At 37.0% G+C, this 19996-nt stretch overlaps 2 protein-coding genes across 5 annotated transcripts in view; both read right to left on the minus strand.

Annotated features, from left to right (window-relative positions):
* Positions 1 to 1364, minus strand: part of EPHX4 (epoxide hydrolase 4) — a 42842-nt gene extending 41478 nt beyond the window's left edge. Inside the window, exon 1 of the mRNA XM_047873438.1 lies at positions 1134 to 1364. Within this exon, the coding sequence (XP_047729394.1) occupies positions 1134 to 1364 (231 nt within the window). The remainder of the gene's footprint in view (positions 1 to 1133) is intronic.
* Positions 1365 to 18959: 17595 nt separating this feature from the next.
* Positions 18960 to 19996, minus strand: part of BRDT (bromodomain testis associated) — an 80250-nt gene continuing 79213 nt past the window's right edge. For 3 of the 4 annotated variants that reach the window (XM_047873434.1, XM_047873435.1, XM_047873436.1), the window contains exon 20: positions 18961 to 19362. In XM_047873434.1, coding sequence (XP_047729390.1) covers positions 19294 to 19362 — 69 coding nt within the window. In that variant the 3' untranslated portion in view covers positions 18961 to 19293. Of the gene's footprint in view, positions 19363 to 19996 lie in introns of all 4 variants that reach the window. The other variant, XM_047873437.1, reaches the window with a different exon arrangement.

The raw sequence follows: 19996 nt of genomic DNA on the forward strand, positions 1-19996 counted from the left end.
AACTTCTGTTATTGGTGATGAATCTTGGCCACTTGATTGGATTTAGTGAACAAATACTTTATTGCACTTACCATGTACTAGGCGCTGTTCTAAGTTTTTGTTTATTTGTTGTCTTTTAAAGTTTTTTCCCCCCATATATTAATTCCTTTTATTCTCATATCAACCCCAGGCTGAATAAGGGTAAGAAAAATGTGCCCGTGGTCTTTTGAACTCTAGCTGCTGGACACTCTAGCTCCTATTAGGAATCCTCCACTTGGTGACATAAATATCCCCTCATGTGAAGCTAGTTTTGAAAGTCTTGTGAGTCAGACTGCAGGGTGCATCATGAAAAGCTGTATCTCTTCACCACCTGGAGCCTCAGGAAATGGAATATCCATGGGCTGCCAGGAGGCTTGGGACAAGCATGAACAGTTCCAGTCTGAATGCATGGTTGACATTTGCTTTTTATTCCACTCCTTTGGTCTCTGACTTCATAAGTCTGCTTTCTTGCCCACAAACATATACCATTTGTTTATTGTTTCACACTGGTTAGGTCATCTGCGAACGCTCCATTCCGCTACTCTGAATAAAAGTCCTATTTCCAATGACTTACTCTATTTACTCTTTCAATCTCTAAAATTTGGACAAAGACAGCCTCATGAGACAGTAGGGCGCCTAGGAACAATCCCCTACAGCTGATCTGAGTTCTAAAGGGCAAAAAGGTGACACGAGACAGCTTTCCCTTACAGGGAGCAGAATTATTCTGGGTTGCTGTGGTGGAGCAGGAGGGGACAGTAATATATATATTACTCCCTGATGAGAGACCCTCCACATAACCTATTCTCAGTTCCTCTCTCTCTCTCCCTCTCACTCCCTCCCCCCCACCTCACACACACTCACTCACACACACTCACACACACACACACACACACACACACACACGCGCGCGCGCGCGCGCGCGCGCCCGACCCCAGTCCCGCCACACCTCGCCCCGCTGGCTTCCCCTTGGTATCTTCCCTGTCTCCGCCGCGCGCTCTGGCGAGACCCAGGAACCCTAAGGGACGCTGGGCGTCATGGAAGGAGCAGCCCCGCGCGCTCTGCTCTCGCGGCGGTCACGTTCCCTCCCGATACCGCCGGGCCGCGCCGGCCTTCACCTTGATCCGCACGTAGCAGTGGGTACCCAAAGAGGGGTCGTTCAAACACGCGGGAGGGTGTTCCCGGGCGACCCTCCGGAAGGTCTGAGCGGGTCCCTTGCCGATGCTCCACAAAAGTTTGAGCAGGTAGATGGAGGCGCAGAGCCCGCAGTAGCAGTAGACGAGGGACCAGAAGAGCAGGGACCGGATCGTGACCGTCAGGCGGAGCAGGCAGTCCCGCAGCCTCGCCATCGGGTGGGGCCGGCGGCGGGGCCCGCTGCCCTTCCGAGGCGCAGGAGCGGCGGCGCTCACTCGGGCTGCGGAGCGAGACAGCCGGCGCGGCGGCGCGCCTCCCTGCGGGGCCCCGTGGTGGCTGCGCTCGGCCGGCGTCCCGTGGCCCGGCCGCGGGCTTCCGCGCTCACTGTGCGCGCTCGGGGCCGCTGCGCCCTGCCCGGGAGCACCGCGGGGCAGACCCTCTGCCCTGCGGGTTCCGCCCGGGACTGGGCGAGGGCAGAGCCCGGCCTTCCTCCGCAGAGTGAGACCCCGGTTCGAAATTGCCAAACTGTGGGGAACAGGAAGGTGAGACTTTCCCAAATCTCCGCTCTTACTTTGACCCGTGTTCAAGTCCTCTCATTGCCTGCTTAACTGCTGGAATTTCGTTAGGCCTTTTTCTGGATCAGAGAATTCTGGGGGCGCGCGGCCAAGAGAGGCAGTGAACGATTTTCATACTATATGACAGACGTTATTACTTTATTCATTCCTAACACTCTTCTGAAGGTGTTGATATTCTCCAACAAGGTTGAGAGTGGTTATCAGCCCAGCTAGGCCTTGCCGGTTCCAACGGCACGCCTCTGGAAACCCCTGGTCTGTTTTCCATCCCTGTAAGTTTTCCTTTGCAAGACTATTATATAAATGCAATCATGAAATGTGTAACTTTTTGTCTTTGGCTCCTTTTACCCAGCATAATGCATCTGAGATGCAACTACGCGGCTCCATATATTGTTTCTTTTTTATTGCTTGCTAGTGTTTCATTGAATGGATGTGCCATATTGTTTATCCATTACCCAGTTAAAGGACATTTGAGTTGTTTCCAGTTTTGTGGTTAGGAATAAAGCCACTGTAAACACTCGTGTGAAGTTTTTTGGGTGAACTTAAGTTTTTCTTTCACGTGGGTGAGTACTTAGAAGTGGGACTTCTGGGTCAGGTAAAACGTGCATTTAACTTCATGAGAAACTGCCAAACTGGCTTCCAAACTGTACAACTTTGAATTCATACCAGCTACGGGTGGGAGTTATGGTTTGGTTATATTCTTGCAAGGAATTAGTATTGTCAAAAAAAAAAATATTTTCAATTGTTGTAATTCCAGGAAGTGTGTAGCATCTCATTGAAAATTTAATTTTACATTTCCCTAGTGACTAATAATGTGTGGGGATCTTTATGTACTTGTGTGCCACTCGAATATATTCTTCTTTGACAACGTGTGTGCTAAAATCTTTTACTCGTTTTTAAAAGATTGTGTTGTTTTCTTACTATCGAGTTCACGATTTGTCTATATACTTTGGATACAAATCCTTTATCACACATCATGCGATTTGCAAATATTTTCCCAGACTGTCTATGCCTTTTCAGTCTTATAACGGAGACTTTTGAAGAGTACAATTTAATTTGTATTTTAAATTTCTATTTATGTATTTATTCTTTTAAAGTAGGATCCACACCCAATGTGGGGTTCAAACTCATGACCCTGATATCAAGAGTGGTACACTCCACTGACTGAGTCAGCCAGGTGCCGCCCAAAATTTCTTAATTTTGATGCCATCCAACTTATCACTTTTTTTCTTTTATAGATGGTACTTTTGGTCTTGTATGTAAGAAATTTTTGCATAACTCATGGTTAACAGGATTTCTTTCTCCTATGTTTTCTTCTAGAAGTTTTATGGCTTTATTTTTTATATTTAGGTCTATGAATAATTTTTTTCCAAAACTTTTTACTGTTTATGTAAACATTTTTAATTGCACTATAGTTAACATATGGTGTTCTATTAGTTTCAGGTAAATTCACCTGACAAATGCACTAATTCACCTGAAACTAATAGTGATTCAACAACTCTCTACATTACTCAGGGCTCACCATGATAAGTGTTCTCTTAATCCTCTTCACCTGTTTCACCCATTCAACACCCCCCCCCCCTTCTCTGCTAATCATCAGTTTGTTTTCTATAATTAAGAGTCTGGCTTTTTTAATATATCTCCTTTTTTATTCATTTGTTTTGTTTCTTACATTTCACATGAGTGAATTAATGTTATGAATTCAAAAAAAATTTGAATTTGTCTTTCTCTGACTTATTTTGCTTAACATTATACCCTCTAGATCCATCCATATTGTTGCAAATAGCAAGATGTCATTATTTCTTATGGCTGAGTAATATTCCTGTGTGTGAGAGAGAGAGAGAGAGAGAAAGAGAGAGAGATGTCTGTTTTATCCATTCATCTATGGATGGATACTTGGGCTGTTTCCATAATTTGGCTGTTATAAATAATGTAATAATGCAGGGGTGCCTATATCTTTTTGAATTGGTGTTATTGTACTCTTTGGGTAAATACCCATTAGTGGAATTACTGGATCATATGGTAATTCTGTTTTTAATTTTTTTTTTTTAAGGAACCAGGTTTATGATCCATTTTGAGTTAATTTTTGTATAGGGTACAAAGTATGGATTGACATTTATGTGTTGCATGTGGATGTATAATTGTTTTGGTATGATTTTTTGAAAAGAGTGTTCTTCCTCTACTGAATTGCCTTTGTGCCTTTGTTGAAAATCACTTGATGTGCAGGACTATTTCTAAGCTGCTAGTCTGTTTCATTGAGCTGTGTGTCTGTATTTTCTCCAATACCACACTTGTCACTACTTTTGAAAGTAGTACAGTAAGTCTAGAATTCAGATGAGTCCTTAAACTTTGTTCTTCTTTATAAAAATTGTTTTTGGGGGTGCCTGGATGGCTCAGTCAGTTAAGCCTCCAACTCCTGATTTCAGCTCAGGTCATGATCTCATGGTTGTGGGATTGAGCCCTGCAATGGACTCCACACTGAGCGTGGGGCCTGCTTAGGATATTCTTTCTCCCCACTACCCTCACTCATTCTCTTTTTCTGTCTCTCTCTCAAAATAAATAAGTAAACATTGGGAAATAAATAAAAAATGTTTTGGCTACTCTTAAGTTACTTAACCTTTTCCAAAAAATTTTTTTTAGTATTTACTATTTTTAGGCAAAAATTGTTAATTGAAATGCATTGTACCTATTGATTTTGGAGAAAAGTGATATTTTAACAATATTATGTTATTCAGTCCATAAACATGACATATCACTCCATTTATTTAGATCTTCTTTGATTTCTTTCATTAGTTTTTTTATCATTTAAAACATGCAAATATTGCATATATTTTGCAAGATTTATACCTTAGTATTTCTTTTTTTATATTATTGTAAATGCTACTTTTTTCAATTTCCAGTTGCTTATTACTAGATTTTTGGTTTTTGTCTTGGATCCTGAGACCTTGCTGTACTCACTTATTAGTTCTAGTAGCTTTTTGAAAGACTGGGATTTTTTATGTAGATAACCATGTCATCTGTGAATAGAAACAGTTTTATTTCTTCTTTTCCTGTATGTTTGCCTATTATTTCTTTTTCTTGCCATATTGCACTGGCTAGGACGTCCAGTACAATAATGAGCAGGAGTGGTGAGAACGGACATCTTTACCTTATTCCTGATCTTAGGGTGCAGAAAGCATTCAGTCTTTCACTGTCAAACATTGTATTAGCTAAATATTTAATTAGATGCCATTTATCATGTTGAGGAAGTTCTTTTCTGTTTCTGGTTTTGGAGAGGTTTTTTTGTTTTGCTTTCTTTTGTTTTCCATAAATGGAGGTAAAATTTTGTCAAAGGCTTTTGCTTCTCGAGATAATCATAGTTTTTCCTCTTTAATCTTTTTGACTTGGTTAATTACATATAAAATTTTTTAATGTTGAACCAACCTTTCATTCCCAGATTAAACCCTACTTGATCATGAAATATATATTTTTTGTAACTTGTTGAAATCAACTTAATACTTGGTTGATGATTTTTACATCTACCTTTCTTATCTATTTTATTATATATTCTGGAAGAATTTATATAAAATTAGTATTATTTCTTCCTTAAATGTTTGGTAGAATTATCCAAAAAAACCACCTAGGCCTTGAGTTGTTTTTTTAATTCTTTTTTCTCAAAGATTTTAAAATACAATTTATTTATTTATTTAAAATATACTTCAAGGGTGCCTGGGTGGCTCAGTCGGTTAAGCATCCGACTTCAGCTCAGGTCACGATCTCACGATCCGGGAGTTGGAGCCCCGCATCGGGCTCTGGGCTGATGGCTCAGAGCCTGGAGCCTGCTTCCGATTCTGTGTCTCCCTCTCTCTCTGCCCCTCCCCCATTCATGCTCTGTCTCTCTCTGTCTCAAAAATAAATAAACGTTAAAAAAAATTAAAAAAATAAAATAAAATATACTTCAATATGTTTAATAGTTATAGAACTATTCAGTGATCTGTTTCTTCTTTGCTATTTTGTCTCAAGAATTTTATCCATTTCATGTAAGTTGTTGAATTTATGGCCATAGCACTCTTCATGCCCTTATTATCTATTGAATGTGGATTTGTGATGTCCTCCCTTTTACACTTGGCATTCATAATTTGTGTCTTTTGTTTTTCTTGGTAAGTCTGGTTAGAGGCTTATTTTATTATCTTTTTAGAGAAGAAAGAGCGTTTGGTTTTATTTTCCTTTTTTTTTTTTGCTATTAATTTCATTGATTTCTGCTCTAATTTCCTTTCTTCTGCTACATTTAGGTTTAGTTTGCTTTTCTCTTTTTAGTTTCTTAAGATAGAAGCTTAAATGATTGATTTGAAATCTGTTATGTTTTAATGTAAGCATTTAACGCAAAAAAAAAATTTCCTCTTAGTGCTTCCACTGCATCCCATAAATTTGAATATGTTGTGTTTTCATTTTTATAAAATTCAAAGTATTTTCTAATTCTTCATGTGATTACCCTTTTTACAATGTGTTACTTAGAAATGCTTAATTGCCAGGTATTTGAGGGGATTTTGCGGATATATTTTTTGTTGTTAATTTCTAGTTTCAATCCAGTATTGTCCAAGAATTGACCTTGGAAACTATCTATTCTTTTAAATTTGTCAAAGTTTGCTTTATGTCTCCAAATATGGTCTACTTTGGTGAATGTTCCAACTGCATTTGAAAAGTTGTTGTTACCTGGAGTGTGGTATACATGTTAATTAGGTAAATTGGTTGGCAATGCTGTTCAGGACTGTTAGGATCCTTACTGATACCTGTCTACTTGTTTTATCAATTGCTGAGAGAAGAATGTTGAAATCTATCAATAATGGGGGATTTGTCTGTCTTTCTACACAATCCTACTGTTTTTGCTTTAGATAGTTATATTTTGGAGCATTTATAAATATGATAAAATGAATTTTTATAATTACCTCCATTTATGCCATTCTCAGTGTTCTTCATTCATTATATAGATACAAGTTTCTCTCTGGTATCATTTTCCTTCTATCAGAGAACTTTAACCTTTCTTGTAGAAAAGGTCTGCTGGCAATAAACTCTTTCAGGTTTTGTTTATTTGAAAAAGTATTTATTTCTCCTTCAATTTTGAAAATATTTCCAGTGGATATAGAAGTTTAGGTTGACAGGATTTTCATTTTAGAACTTTAAAGATGTCCCTTCATTGTCTTATGGCCTTCACAGTTTCTGATGAGAGGACTGCTGTGTTTTTATCTTTGTTCTTCTGTATTTAATGCCTTTTTTACTTTGAGTATCTCAATATTTTCTGTTTGTCTTTGCTTTTAGCAGTTTAAATATGATGTATCCAAGTGTGTGGGATTAGGGGTGGGTGGGTATTTATCTTGTTTAGCATTTTATAAGCTTCTTGAATTTATGGTTTTGTGTCTTTCATTATGTGAAATAATGGAAAAAAATATACTAGTCTCTGTCCCTAGTTCCTGTCACAGAGCTCCTGAAACCCTTGTAATTTCCTAAGTGATGAGACCATTAGCAGCATCGTTTGTTCTAATATTTGCTCTTTAACCTGTACCTGACACGGGGCTCCTAAGACCTTCATAAACTCATAGTGGTGAGAGCACAAGGAACATCTTTTGTTCTAATGAGGTGACTCTGAGTGGGCTCCTGGATGGCTCCTGGATGGTGACTGGTTACCAGAAAGGCCAAGCCATTATTAGAAGCTTGGACTTTCAGCTCCCTGCCTCCTCCAGAGGGAGAGGGGCTGGAAATAGACTTAATAATTGATCATGCCTATGTGAGGAAGCCTACATAAAAATCTCAATTCTCTGGGGCTCAGAAAGGTTCCAGGTGGGTGAATACATCCCTGTACCAGGATGATGTACCTCAACTTCAGAGGGACAGAAGTTCCTAAACTCAGGACCCTTTCACAACTTGTCCTATGTATCTCTCCATCTGACTTTTCATCTCTATCCTTAATTATATCCTTTAATAAACTGGTAAACAGAAGTGTTTCTCTGAGTTCTGTGGGCCACTCTAGCAAATAATTGAATCCAAGGTGAAAGGAGTTCATGGCAACCTGTGAACTGTAGCCAAGTTGGATAGAAGTTGTGAGTAACCTGGTGACATACTACTTGGAATGGACCTCTGAGGTGGGGGTCAGTCTCATGGGATCTGATGCTATCTCCAGGTAGATAGTGTCAAAATTGAGTTAAATCAGAGGACACTGAGATGGTATTGCAGAGAATTGCTTGGTGGGGGGAAAACCCCTACTATGTGAGTAGTAAAAAGAGGCACACAGGAGAAAGAACTGAGGGTTTCCCCCTACTTGGAAGGAAAAACTGGAGGCTTTTTCCAGTACATAATAATCTTGAAGAATTCTCAGCTATTGTCCTTTCAGATATTTCTCTAATTCCATTATCTCTCTCTTCTCTTGAGATTTTGGTTTTATGTTACACTGTTTAATATTGCCCTACAGCTTTTGGACATTCTGTTTTGTTGTTTCCACCACACCTTACTTTTTGTGTTCTTTGCTTTTTTGTTCTGGTAATTTCTTTTGATCCGTATTTAGGTTCACTAATTCTTTCTTTGGCTGTATTGATTCTATTGATAAGCTCATCAAACACTATCTTCATTTCTGTTAACCAGGTTTTTCATGTCTAGCATTTCCATTTGATTTTTTTTTATGGATTTCTATCTTTCTATTCTAATTACCCAGTTTTAACTTTTTTTAAGTTTTATTTATTTTGAGAGAGAGAGAGAGAGCAAGCATGTGCAAGGATGAGCAGGAGAGGGGCAGAGAGAGAGAGAGAGAGAGAGAGAGAGAGAGAGAGAGAGAATTCCAAGCAGCCTCTGCACTGTCAGCACAGAGCCTGATTCAGGGCTTGATCGCACAAACTGTGAGATCATGACCTGAGCCAAAATCAAGAATTGGATGTTCAACTGACTGAGTCACTCAGGCACCCCTGAAATTACACATTTGATCGCACATTGTCCATTTTTCCTCTAGAGCTTTTAATACATTAATCATAGTCATTTAAATTTTTAAAAATATTTTCAGCTATGTATCATCCTTTAGTCTTTTTCTTTCTTTTGATTGCTTTACCTTTACCAGTGGGATTTTTGTTTTCCTTGATGTTTTGTATGTCTCAAGTTTTGTTGAAAGACATTGTGTGTAAGACTATAGAGAAAGGTATCTATGTTTTGCCTGAAAATTAACACGTGTTTTCTTTTGCTATGCTTTTAGTATGGAGGTTGTGTCAATCTAGTCAGATGTTGATTGGATTTGTTGGATTTGTTGCTATGGTTACCCCCAACAATACCATAAATCTCAGATTTCTCTAGTGTTACCCTGTGTTTAGGGTGGAGACTGGTTTGCCAGTGAATTTTTCTCAGTATCTGCTACATGCTCATCTTTAAGTCTTTCTTTATGCTTGGTGATAGAGAGATGGTCTCTCTCCATGCTTTTGGTCCTCTGATAGCAGTAGACTACTTCTGTTACTGAATGCTTATTACCCTGGTGGTAGGAAGTACAGGAGGGAAAAGGGCATTCTCTGCTGTCCTAATTCAACCTCACAGGCAGACACTATGGATATTAGGATATCAGAGCATCTTGGATTTCAAGGTGAGATCTTCTCAATGATCTTTCCTGTCCCCAGTGACAGGGTCTCTCTAATGGTCTAGAGCTATGATACATTTCCTTCCCCTGTCCCAGATTAGGTTTATTTCTGTTTTCTTCTCCCCAGTTGTAGTAGGTCATGATCAGTGCCCTATAGGTGGTAGAGTTTGCTGGGGTCATGATCTCACAGCCTGTGAGTTCGAGTCCCACATCAGGCTCTGTGCTGACAAGCTCAAGCCTGGAACCTGCTTCTGATTCTGTCTCCCTCTGTCTCTGCCCCTCCCCTGCTCGCTCGCTCTCTCTCTCTCTCTCTCAAAAATAAATAAACAGAAAAAAAAGTTGGTCTAAGTTCCTGGATAATATAGTGGTAGATTTCCTTGTGAGGTCCTGCTTTGTCCTTCACAACTTCTAGGATGTGAACTGCACTAGCAAAATCATTTAACCATCTGCATCAATTAACACAGAGTAGCATTAGTGATTTTGGGTTTTTGAACCAGATCATAGCCAAGAAGTGTGTTCATCCCTTTATGACAATTCCCAGGCATCGATATCTGACTTGTTGAAGCATGTTGCCCAGTGAACATCAAACTCGTCATCTGTCTCATGTGACCCCTGGGAGCAGCAGGGAATTGACTGGAAAGCAGCCATGAGGCTGGAGGACAGAGCAGGGTACAGGAGGCCTCAGGGGCTGGCATTGGGGGTGGCTGCTGCTGCACTGCAAAGGGGTAGAGTGGGCGCCGAGCATGATGGTGATGGCGGCACACGGTCTAAGGCTAAAGGGAAACTGGGTGAGGCTTTGTATGTTTTATTTATAAGAAAGTGACAACTGGTTTCTAGTGTGGCTAGATACCATTTTACATTCCCACAAGAAATGTATGAATGATCCAGTTTCTCTGCATCCTTGCCAGCATTTTGTGTAGTCACTATTTTTTATTTTAACCTTCCTGATAGGTGTGCAGTGAAAGCTCATTGTGATTTCAATTTACATGTCACTGATGGCTACTAATGATGGTGAACATGCTTTCATATGTGTGTTTGCTATATGTATATGCTGTTTTGTGAAATTTTGTTCATGTCTTTTGCCCATTCTAATTAGTTCTTTTTACTGTTGGATTTTGAGATATATCTATCTCTATATCTATCTATATAGATATAGATATAGATATATCTTCTTATATGCCATTCCTTGTCAGACATGTGGTTTGTAAATATTTTCCTAATCTGTAGCTTACCTTTTCACAGAGCAAAATTTCTAATTTTGATGAGATCCAGTTTATCAGTTTTTTCATTTATGGACCATACTTTTGGGATCAAGTCTAAAAACTCTTTGCCTAACCGTAGAACCTAAAGATTTTTTTTTCTAAAATTTTTATAGTTTTCTATTTTACATCTGAATCCAAGATCCATTGTGTGTTACTTTTTGGATAAGATACAAGTTTTAGGTTGAGTTCCCATTCCCATGGATATCCAATTGCTCCAGCACCATTTGCTGAAAAGACTGTCTTTTCTCCATTGAATTGCACCATTGTCAAAAATCACTTGAGCCTATTTGTGTGGGTCTATTTCTGAGTTCTTTGCTCTGGGGTCCACTATTCCACTAATACCACATTTTCTTGATTACTGTAGCTTTATAATAAGTCTTGATATCGTACAGAATTATTCCTCTCAGCTTTTTTGTCAATGTTCTTCATTCTAGCGCCTTTGCCATTCTGAGTTTTAGCATAAGCTTGTCTATGTCTGTGAAAAACTTCACTAGGATTTTATAGGATGTGCATTAAAACAGATTAGTTTGAGAACTGAATCTTTCCTGTGTTGAGTCTTCCAATCTATGAACACAATAGGTCTGTTTAATTTTTTCTTCAATTTCTTCCATAAGCATTTTGTAATTTTCAGCATACAGATCCTGTACATTTTGTTAAACATATACCTAAGTATTTCATTTTCTTTGGAGTGATTATAAATGTTACTGTTTTTAAGTTACCATATGCTCATTAGTAAGAGAGATCAGATTTATTTTTGTATGTTGATACTGTATCCTGTGACCTTGCTTATGTCATTTATTGTAAGTTTTTTGTAGATTTCTTGGGATTTACCATGTAGAAAATCATGTGCAAAAATTCAGCTAAATTAATTCAGAAACTGCTTAAATGTTACAATTTCAAAAAAAAAATCCCCATAGCTTATGGTTAAATCCTGTACTTTTCTTTAAAATTGTAAATAGGGGCACCTGGGTGGCGCAGTCGGTTAAGCGTCCGACTTCAGCCAGGTCACGATCTCGCGGCCCGTGAGTTCGAGCCCCGCGTCAGGCTCTGGGCTGATGGCTCAGAGCCTGGAGCCTGTTTCCGATTCTGTGTCTCCCTCTCTCTCTGCCCCTCCCCCGTTCATGCTCTGTCTCTCTCTGTCCCAAAAATAAATAAATGTTGAAAAAAAAAATTAAAAAAAAAATAATAAAATTGTAAATAAGAATGATTACTATCGCTTCCATTATTTGATATTATTTTGGGAAAGTATAGCTAATGAAATTGAAAAAAAACCCAACTGAAACAATCTGTATGACTTTTCTTTTTCTTTATTACATTGGATGGAATTTCTAATTCTATGTTGAATAAGAATGGTTCAGAGTGGATATTCTTGCCATGTTCCCAAATTAGGGGGAAAACATGGAGTCTTAAGTACAACATTAGCTGCAGATTTTTTCTGGATGCTCTTTATACTTAACACCATTAAGTATAACATTAGCTGTGGATTTTTTCTGGATACTCTATCAGATTGAAGAAATTTCCCTGAAAAACTTGCTGAATCCAAACAAGTTGGATTTTGGATTACACTGATTAATTTCAAATGTTGAAACAGCTTTGCATACCTGGAATAGATCAATTTTTCATGGTATATAATTATGTTCATCTATTGCAGCATTTACAAAATTTGCTAATATTTTGTTGAAGATGCTTGTGTCTAAATTCATGAGAGATAATGCCTGCAGCCTATTTTTTCTTTTCTTTTTTTTTTGGATTTGGTTCTAGTATCAGGGTAATACTGGCCTTATAAAATGAGTTGGGAAGTGTTCCTTCTTCCCAATGATAAAATTTGTCCTGTCGTGGGACACGTGGCTGGCTCAGTCAGTACAGCATGTGACTCTTGATCTTGGGGTTGTAAATTTGAGCCCCACATTGGGAATAGAGATTACTTGCAATCAGAATCTTAAAAAAGAAAATTTTTGTCCTGTTGATAAAAATTATATAACCAATTTCTGGAAGAAGAATTTTCTGGAATAGATTTTTCTGGAAGAGACTGTCTTAAATTAGCATTAATTCTTCTCTAAATGTTTGGTGTAATTTTCCAGTGGAACTGTATAGGCTTGGAGATCTCTTTCTCAGGAGCTTTTAAATTATGAATTGAAATTAATGTTACAAGGCTATTCAGATTATTTCATTTTGAATTTTGGTAGTGTATTATTTGAAGAATTGGTCCACTTCAATTTTTTTAATGTAGTTATTGGTAGTATTCCTATTTTTTTTTTTTTAACAGTTGTAGGATCTTTGGTGATACTCACTACTTCATTCTTACCGTTGGTAATTTGTGTCTTTTTGTTAGTCTTGCTAGCTGTTTAAACACTTTACCTTTTCTCCCTCAACCACCAGCTTTTTTTGTTTGTTTTTTTCAATTTCATTAATCTCTGCTCTGGTCCTGCTTTGGATGTGCTTTTTCTAGGTTGTTGAGTTAGGGAATTAAGATTATTGATTTAAGACCTTTCCTTGTTTCTAATGCAAGCACTTGGCACTTCTAAATTTAGTACTCTTTAACAGCATCCTACATATTTTAGTATGTTGTATGTTGACATTCATTTCTGTGTTTTTAAAATTTTCTTGTAAGATTTCCTCCTTGGTGGTGCCTAGGCAGCCAGTCAGTTAAGCGTCTGCTTCTTGATTTTGGCTCAGGTCATGATCTCGCAGTTCATGAGTTCGATCCCCACATCAGGCTCTGCACTGGCGGCACAGAGCCTGCTGGTGATTCTCTCTCTCCACCCCCCCCCCCCTTGCTTGCATTCTCTCTCTCTGTCAAAATAAACTTAAAAAGATTTCGTCTTTGATCCATCAATTATTCGTAAGTGGATTGTTTAGTGTTGTGATTTTCCTATTGTCTGTTATTGATTTATGATCTGATACTATTATGATTAAAGAACATACTCTACATAATTTCAATTGTTTTAAATTTGTTTCATGACCCAGGAGATAGTGTCTTGGTGAACATCCCATGGATGCTTTGAAAAAAAAAAAGTGCATTCTGTTGTTGGTTATAAAATGGCAGTATCTATTTACACTCCCCAATAGCAGCATATGAGTTCCCATTGATCCTCTCCAACGTTTTATAATGTTAGAGACCTTATTTTTGCTAATTCAATAGGTAAAAACTGGTATTTCTTATGGCCTCAAATTTTCATATGCCACACATAAGAAGGCTGAGTATCTTTTCATGTTTATTAACTACATGACTTTCCTCTTAAGTGAAATGCCTGTGTATGACAGAGAATTACTTATATTCATATGTTGCTCTGTAGTCAAGTATGCCCAAGTGGGTTGTGGCCAGAAGGATATGAGTGCAAGAAGTCTAAGTCTCTACCAAGTCTGGCCCTTAAAAACATCCAGTGTGATCCTATCTTGCTCTGCCACATCAATATTAGAGACCATATGTTCCAGGTGGCATAATTACAAGATGGAATAGGGCATCTCACACTGCCATACTTTCCATGAAAATGGAATATCCTTTATACATTTGCTTTAGAGTAAAACATTTTGTAGTAAATTTTTATTTCACTTTCATTTTGATAGTTTTGCTGGGTACAGAATTCCAAGCTGGTAACTTTCTTTTTTATTTAATCAAAGACTAGTGATAAACATAGATACAGCACAATTACCTAAGATCATTCTTTATACACACAATGTATATAGATTACATACAATCTGAAAGAAACCTGCATTCAGCAGTGAAATGTTTAGATTTTCCTTCCCTCCCTAAAGAAATTTTTTTTAACCACCCAAATTTAGAATTTCATCAATACACACTCTCCTGTGACAAACAGTTCAGACATAGAGATTGCAAAAACGAGATGCTAACATTATGAAACTTTGTTAATAAAAAAAATAAACAAACAAACAGAAGCAGCCATGATTGAGATACATTGTTACTGACAACTGTGTCCTAAGGGACAGTATCAAAAGGTTGTGATGCGAGGAAAGTTATATATACATACACAATAAGAAAATAAACTTCACAATTAACACATGCATGTTTAATTCTGGAAAAATCATAGCCCTCCAAAATTTCTTTGCATTTCAAGCTGACAGTTATTTTTCTCTCAAAAATTTGAAGATTTAATTCCACTCTTTTTGGTGGTCATTGTTGCTAATAACTCATTATTTCTATTTGGTGATCACTCCATTTCTCTGCCTGCTTATGGTGTTGTTAAGACCATTGAAAAATAGGTATGGATTTCTTTGGGATGTACTCTGCCCATCCCTGCTATAGATCTCTTAATAGCTCTTGCATTTTCTTTCTCCTTGTCTGTGCTATATCCTGGTACATTTACTGTATATAATTTCTAGCTGATTTTCTCTTTATGTGTCTAATTGTTTTAACCCATCCATTGAGTTTTGCTTTTGGTTTACTTCAACACTTTCTTTCCTACAAATCTTTTTCCAAATCTGCCCATTTTCCTCCAAAAATCTTATTTCTTTAAACATTTTACAAATAGTACAAATAGCTACTGCAGCCCTGGAAAGAAGGTGATGAACTATATTTGTTGTTCATTGTTTCTGCTAACTCTCACCCACTGTGGCTTGCTTTTTGTATCATTCATCTTTGATACTAATTTCTTGACCTTAATTTGTGGTGATCCTGCTTATGTCTCTAGCCAACCTGGGACCACTCCAGCTTCTTGAAGACAACATTCCCTCAACATTGGTCCTGGCATCTGACCTCAAGAGAGCCCTACCATTTCAGTTGCTTACTGCTCTTCTCCCAACTAAATGTGTGTGTGGCAGGGAGGGGGTTGGTCCTCAGAGAGTTTCCCCTGCCTCTGAGACTGGTAATGCCTTAAAAAATGGGTCTCATGCAGGATATATTTGTAATACTAGAAACAAAATTGGTAGGTCTCTAAACTTAATTATAATCTAATCCCAATCAAAATTCTAGTTTTTATTTTCACTCAACTTTTACAAATTGGATAAAGTGATTATAAATTTCTTAGAGTGAGAGCTATTGCCATTCGAAGGTTCGCTAAGTAAACTGTGGCAGCAAAATTGATAGTTCATTTAGAAAAAAAAAAGAAATCTGGTTCCCTATCTCTTACTATATATAAAAATGTCTTTAATCCACCTGGAATCTTAGTGTAAAATTTAATTGTCTGGGTTTTAAGTACAAAATAAAGACTATTTTATCATCTTGAGGTGGGGGATACAATCCAAAACAAGGCAGAATAGCCAGACACTATAAAGGAAAATCCAGACATACGGCTATATAAAATTTTAAATTTTAATGGAAAAAAAGGCAATAAATCTCAAAAGACAAGCAGTAGATTCTGAAAAAGTGTTTCAAACCAGAGGGCCAACATTTAAAAAGAAGAAGAAGAAGAAGCAGCAGCCTTGTACACATTGATAAGATAACCCAAAAGGAGAATGAGTAAAGGATATTATTGGTTACTAGGCAAGTCACATGGCTAACAAATACAAGAGAATCTACTCCACCTGTTGTCTGGGAAATAGAAATTTAAAAAGCCGATTATAATTTTTTCATTCAGATTAGCAAAGAATAGGAAGGCAGTAATATCCAATGCTGGTGAGAATAATGGGGAAAATAGTACTTTCAAACTCCTAGGAATGTGACCTGATCTAGCATTTTTTGGAAAAGTTCTCTAGTACCTCCCATTAAAATAAAAACTACTCCCTTTGATTGTAACTTCTAACCCAGCAATCCCATTTTAAGAACTCTACTCTTTAGAAATAGAAGCACAATTATGCAAGGCTACATAAACAGTATACTTACTTCAGCATTGTTCATGGTAGAAAAAGACTGGAATCAACTGAATCAGTAGGGGATTACATAAATCATGATATGTCTGTTCTTTAAAAAAAAAAATAAAAAAAATTTTAACATTTATTTACTTTTGAGAGAGAGAGAGAGCGAGCTGAGAAGGGGTAGAGAGGGAGACAGAATCTGAAGCAGGCTCCAGGCTGAGCTGTCGACATAGAGCCCCACGTGGAACTTGAACACACGAACCATGAGATCATGACCTGAGCCGAAGTCTGGCACTTAACCGACCAAGCCATCCAGGCGCCCCATGATATGTCTGTTCTATGGAATGAAATACATACTTTTAAAAAAGAATGAATTAGTCTATGTCCATTTAAAGACCTAGACAGATGCTCATGATGCATTAAGAAAAACCCAACCGTCAAGTAACATGTGTAAATGATCATGTTTTTGTAAAAACAACCCCCTCAGTGTCCTGACATGTCTATATTTGGATGAGCAAAAGAAGATTGAAAAATCTTTGATCTCTCAATAGTTGGGGTGGAGAGGAAAGTGTTTCTTACTATCTCTACATTGGTAGTAAGATTTCTGGGCAGCATTATGGCTAACGAGTTTATGCTCATGAATTTGAAGTGAGACTGGTTATGGTTCCATGTGTTTCTGTAACCACAAACAGCTTCATGGGTGCAGAGCGGGCAGTCAGATTTAATAAGGATTTGAATTTTGCCAAGTGAATACAACATGAAAGTAAATTATAAGGAACAGAAACTTGCATAAGGAAAGCAGTGAGGGTATGAAGGGGAGAGGTACTGTGAAAATCTATAGGATTAATGGATTTTAAGGTCATGGTGAGGTCTAACAATTGTTGGAGTCAAGGGTTATCTGGAGTAAGCTAGAAAAAGGTATGAGGAAGTAGTAAGAAACTAGCGTGCTTGAAATTGAGATCAAGGAAAGATTTTAGTTATTGGCAATGACAAAGGAGTGGTTAAAGTTAATTAGCTATTTTGATCATTAGCAGGGAGGTCAAGGGACTGAGAAGTGTCCATTAGAGAGAAATATTGAGACAGAGACTAAAATCTCTGGGAAACAAGGAGTGAACCAGGGATGGTAAATGACTATGGGTGGTATAGTCTGATGATCATGACAAACTTAAAGCTGAGGATAAAAAGGAGGAACTGCGAGGGTGTGGGGGGGAAGATGGTCTGCAAGTGGCACCCTAAAGGTAAGAAAAACACTAGTGAAGAAACGGACTAAATGAGAGCTTGCAAGGGAGAGCCCAGGTTCAGTCAGAGCAGTGGTTCTCTAACTTTAATGTGTATTAGAATCACCGTTCAACTAAGGATTATTGGACCCTGCACCCAGAGTTTCTGACTCAGTAATTCTGAAGTCTGAAAATTTGCATTTCTAAAACATTCTCAGATGATGCTAATGCAGCTGGTCCTGGGACCACATTTCCAGACAACTCAAGAAGAAAAAGAGGGAAAAAACAAGCAAAATCTTGATTATATCGGGACTGATGCCGAATCCCAGAAAACAATATGAAGCAGTTTTAGAAGTTGGAGAGTAGTAAGAGATGGGGACAGAAATGGGGTCCTCACAAAACTAGGCTTGAGTTGAAGGCAAATAAGTTACATGCAGTATTTCATGCGTAAAATTATCAGAAATAAACTCCATACAAGAAGTTAAAAAAAAGCGACAGTCTTTTACTAAAAAATAATGCCTAATATAGGAAGGATCAGTTAGTTAGTAAGCCGATATTTTCTCTGCTAATCACTACATATATCTGATATAAATTCCTTAAAAAAAAAATACACACAGGTGTATCTAATCTACAGATGATCTTTTACGAAAATAACAATGCATACTATTCAGTATGTGTATATATATATATATATATATATATATATATATATACACACACACACTAATTTCTTGGTTAAAAAATAGCTATAGTTGAGTGGATATGATTACCACTTTAATTCTAGCTGTTTCCTGAAGGTGTCACCACCATTTTAGCTACTAGTTGATCGTAATTTAAAAAATGGCTGTAGTTTAAAGTATTTCAAAAAATTATATTGATTATAAAACAAGTGAAGTCAAGAAAACTTTTCCTCTTTCTCTCAATAATACACACAAACTTTGAATTTTTACTTTAGATGGTATCTTAATACTGCCTGAATCATTTTACACTTCAAGAGTGCAAACAAAATGTTAAAATATATGAAGCAGATACACATGATTGATACATAATTGCAACTTGGGGATGATGAAACAAAAATAATTTACAGATTTAAAATAAATACTATATAGTTAAGTAAAAATGTAAACATTCATTGCTATCACATATTCACATTAAGAAATGTATAAGTTCCTATAGAAACTTACATCATATTTACTATTATTTTGCTCAAATTTAACATCAACCAAACCATAGGTAACATTTTCTTTAAGCTAGATTTCATTATCAACTTTGCATACAGAATCAGCAGAGAATTTTACGTAACCTGATGCTCAAAGAAACCAAGTATTATTTGTTAGAGGTTCTAAATGTTTTTGAAGGCAGATAGATACTTGTTATAAAAGTTAAAAACTCAACAGGAACTGGTTTTTATATACCTTTATATATTTTTTTCATTTTTAAACAAGGGGCTATCTCTTTCGGATTTTCATTGCTTATACAGGCCTATAATACATAGCAGACTATTATTTATAAAATAAATAAAATCTGGGAATTTATTCAATTTTTAGGGATTCAAAATTATAAAATTTCCTGTAAATTACACCATTTAGAAAATGAACATATAGCTATTAAAAAATATAGTGAAAATTGTTTAATCATTTTAGAGCAGTCAAAAATACAATATAAGATTGGTATCCTGGTGTTTGAAAGCAATCATTTTACCATATGCATTTTAATCTTTTAAATCATTCATTTTAAGCTGATGGTTAATTTAAAAAGTTTTAATCAAAGTTGTTTTCAAACATTGTCATAATATCGCTTTGAAGAGTCATGTCAATGGTACCAGCCATCTGTAGAAAGAAGGAAAAAATTCAATGTTACTTTTAAAAAATGTATGCCTTCATTATAACTATATAAAAATGATTACACAACATTTGAAACAAATTATACAAAATGAACACTATTTAACATAATGAGTTTATGCAGTTTTCTATTTCTGTTCAAATACTATCTGATTTTTGTTAAAATATTGCTCACATCTGGGGCACCTGGGTGGCTCATTCGGTTGAGCATCTGACTTCAGCTCAGGTCATGTTCTTGTGGTCTCTGTAAGTTCAAGCCCCGCATCAGGCTCTGTGCTGACAGCTCACAGCCTGGAGCCTGCTTCAGATTCTGTGTCTACCTCTCTCTTTGCCCCTGTCCTGCTTCCCCTCTGTCTCTCTCTCAAAAATAAATAAACATTAAAAAAAATATATTGCTCATGTGATAAGTAAAGGTTTTAAAACTTACAAGAACACTGAGAACAAGTTTAACTTCTCTCTTCAACTAAGAGAGTAAAGTCTCAATGTTGGCAAAATATTAAGAATGTGAACTGAGATTATATTGTTTCATCTACCTCTGTAATCAACATAGTGTGCTAAGACATGTAAAATTATTTTCTGAATAAACCAATATCTTAACTATTTGAGAAAACTATTAACATTA

Source organism: Prionailurus viverrinus, chromosome C1, assembly GCF_022837055.1.
Source record: "Prionailurus viverrinus isolate Anna chromosome C1, UM_Priviv_1.0, whole genome shotgun sequence".
Classification (NCBI taxonomy): domain Eukaryota; kingdom Metazoa; phylum Chordata; class Mammalia; order Carnivora; family Felidae; genus Prionailurus; species Prionailurus viverrinus.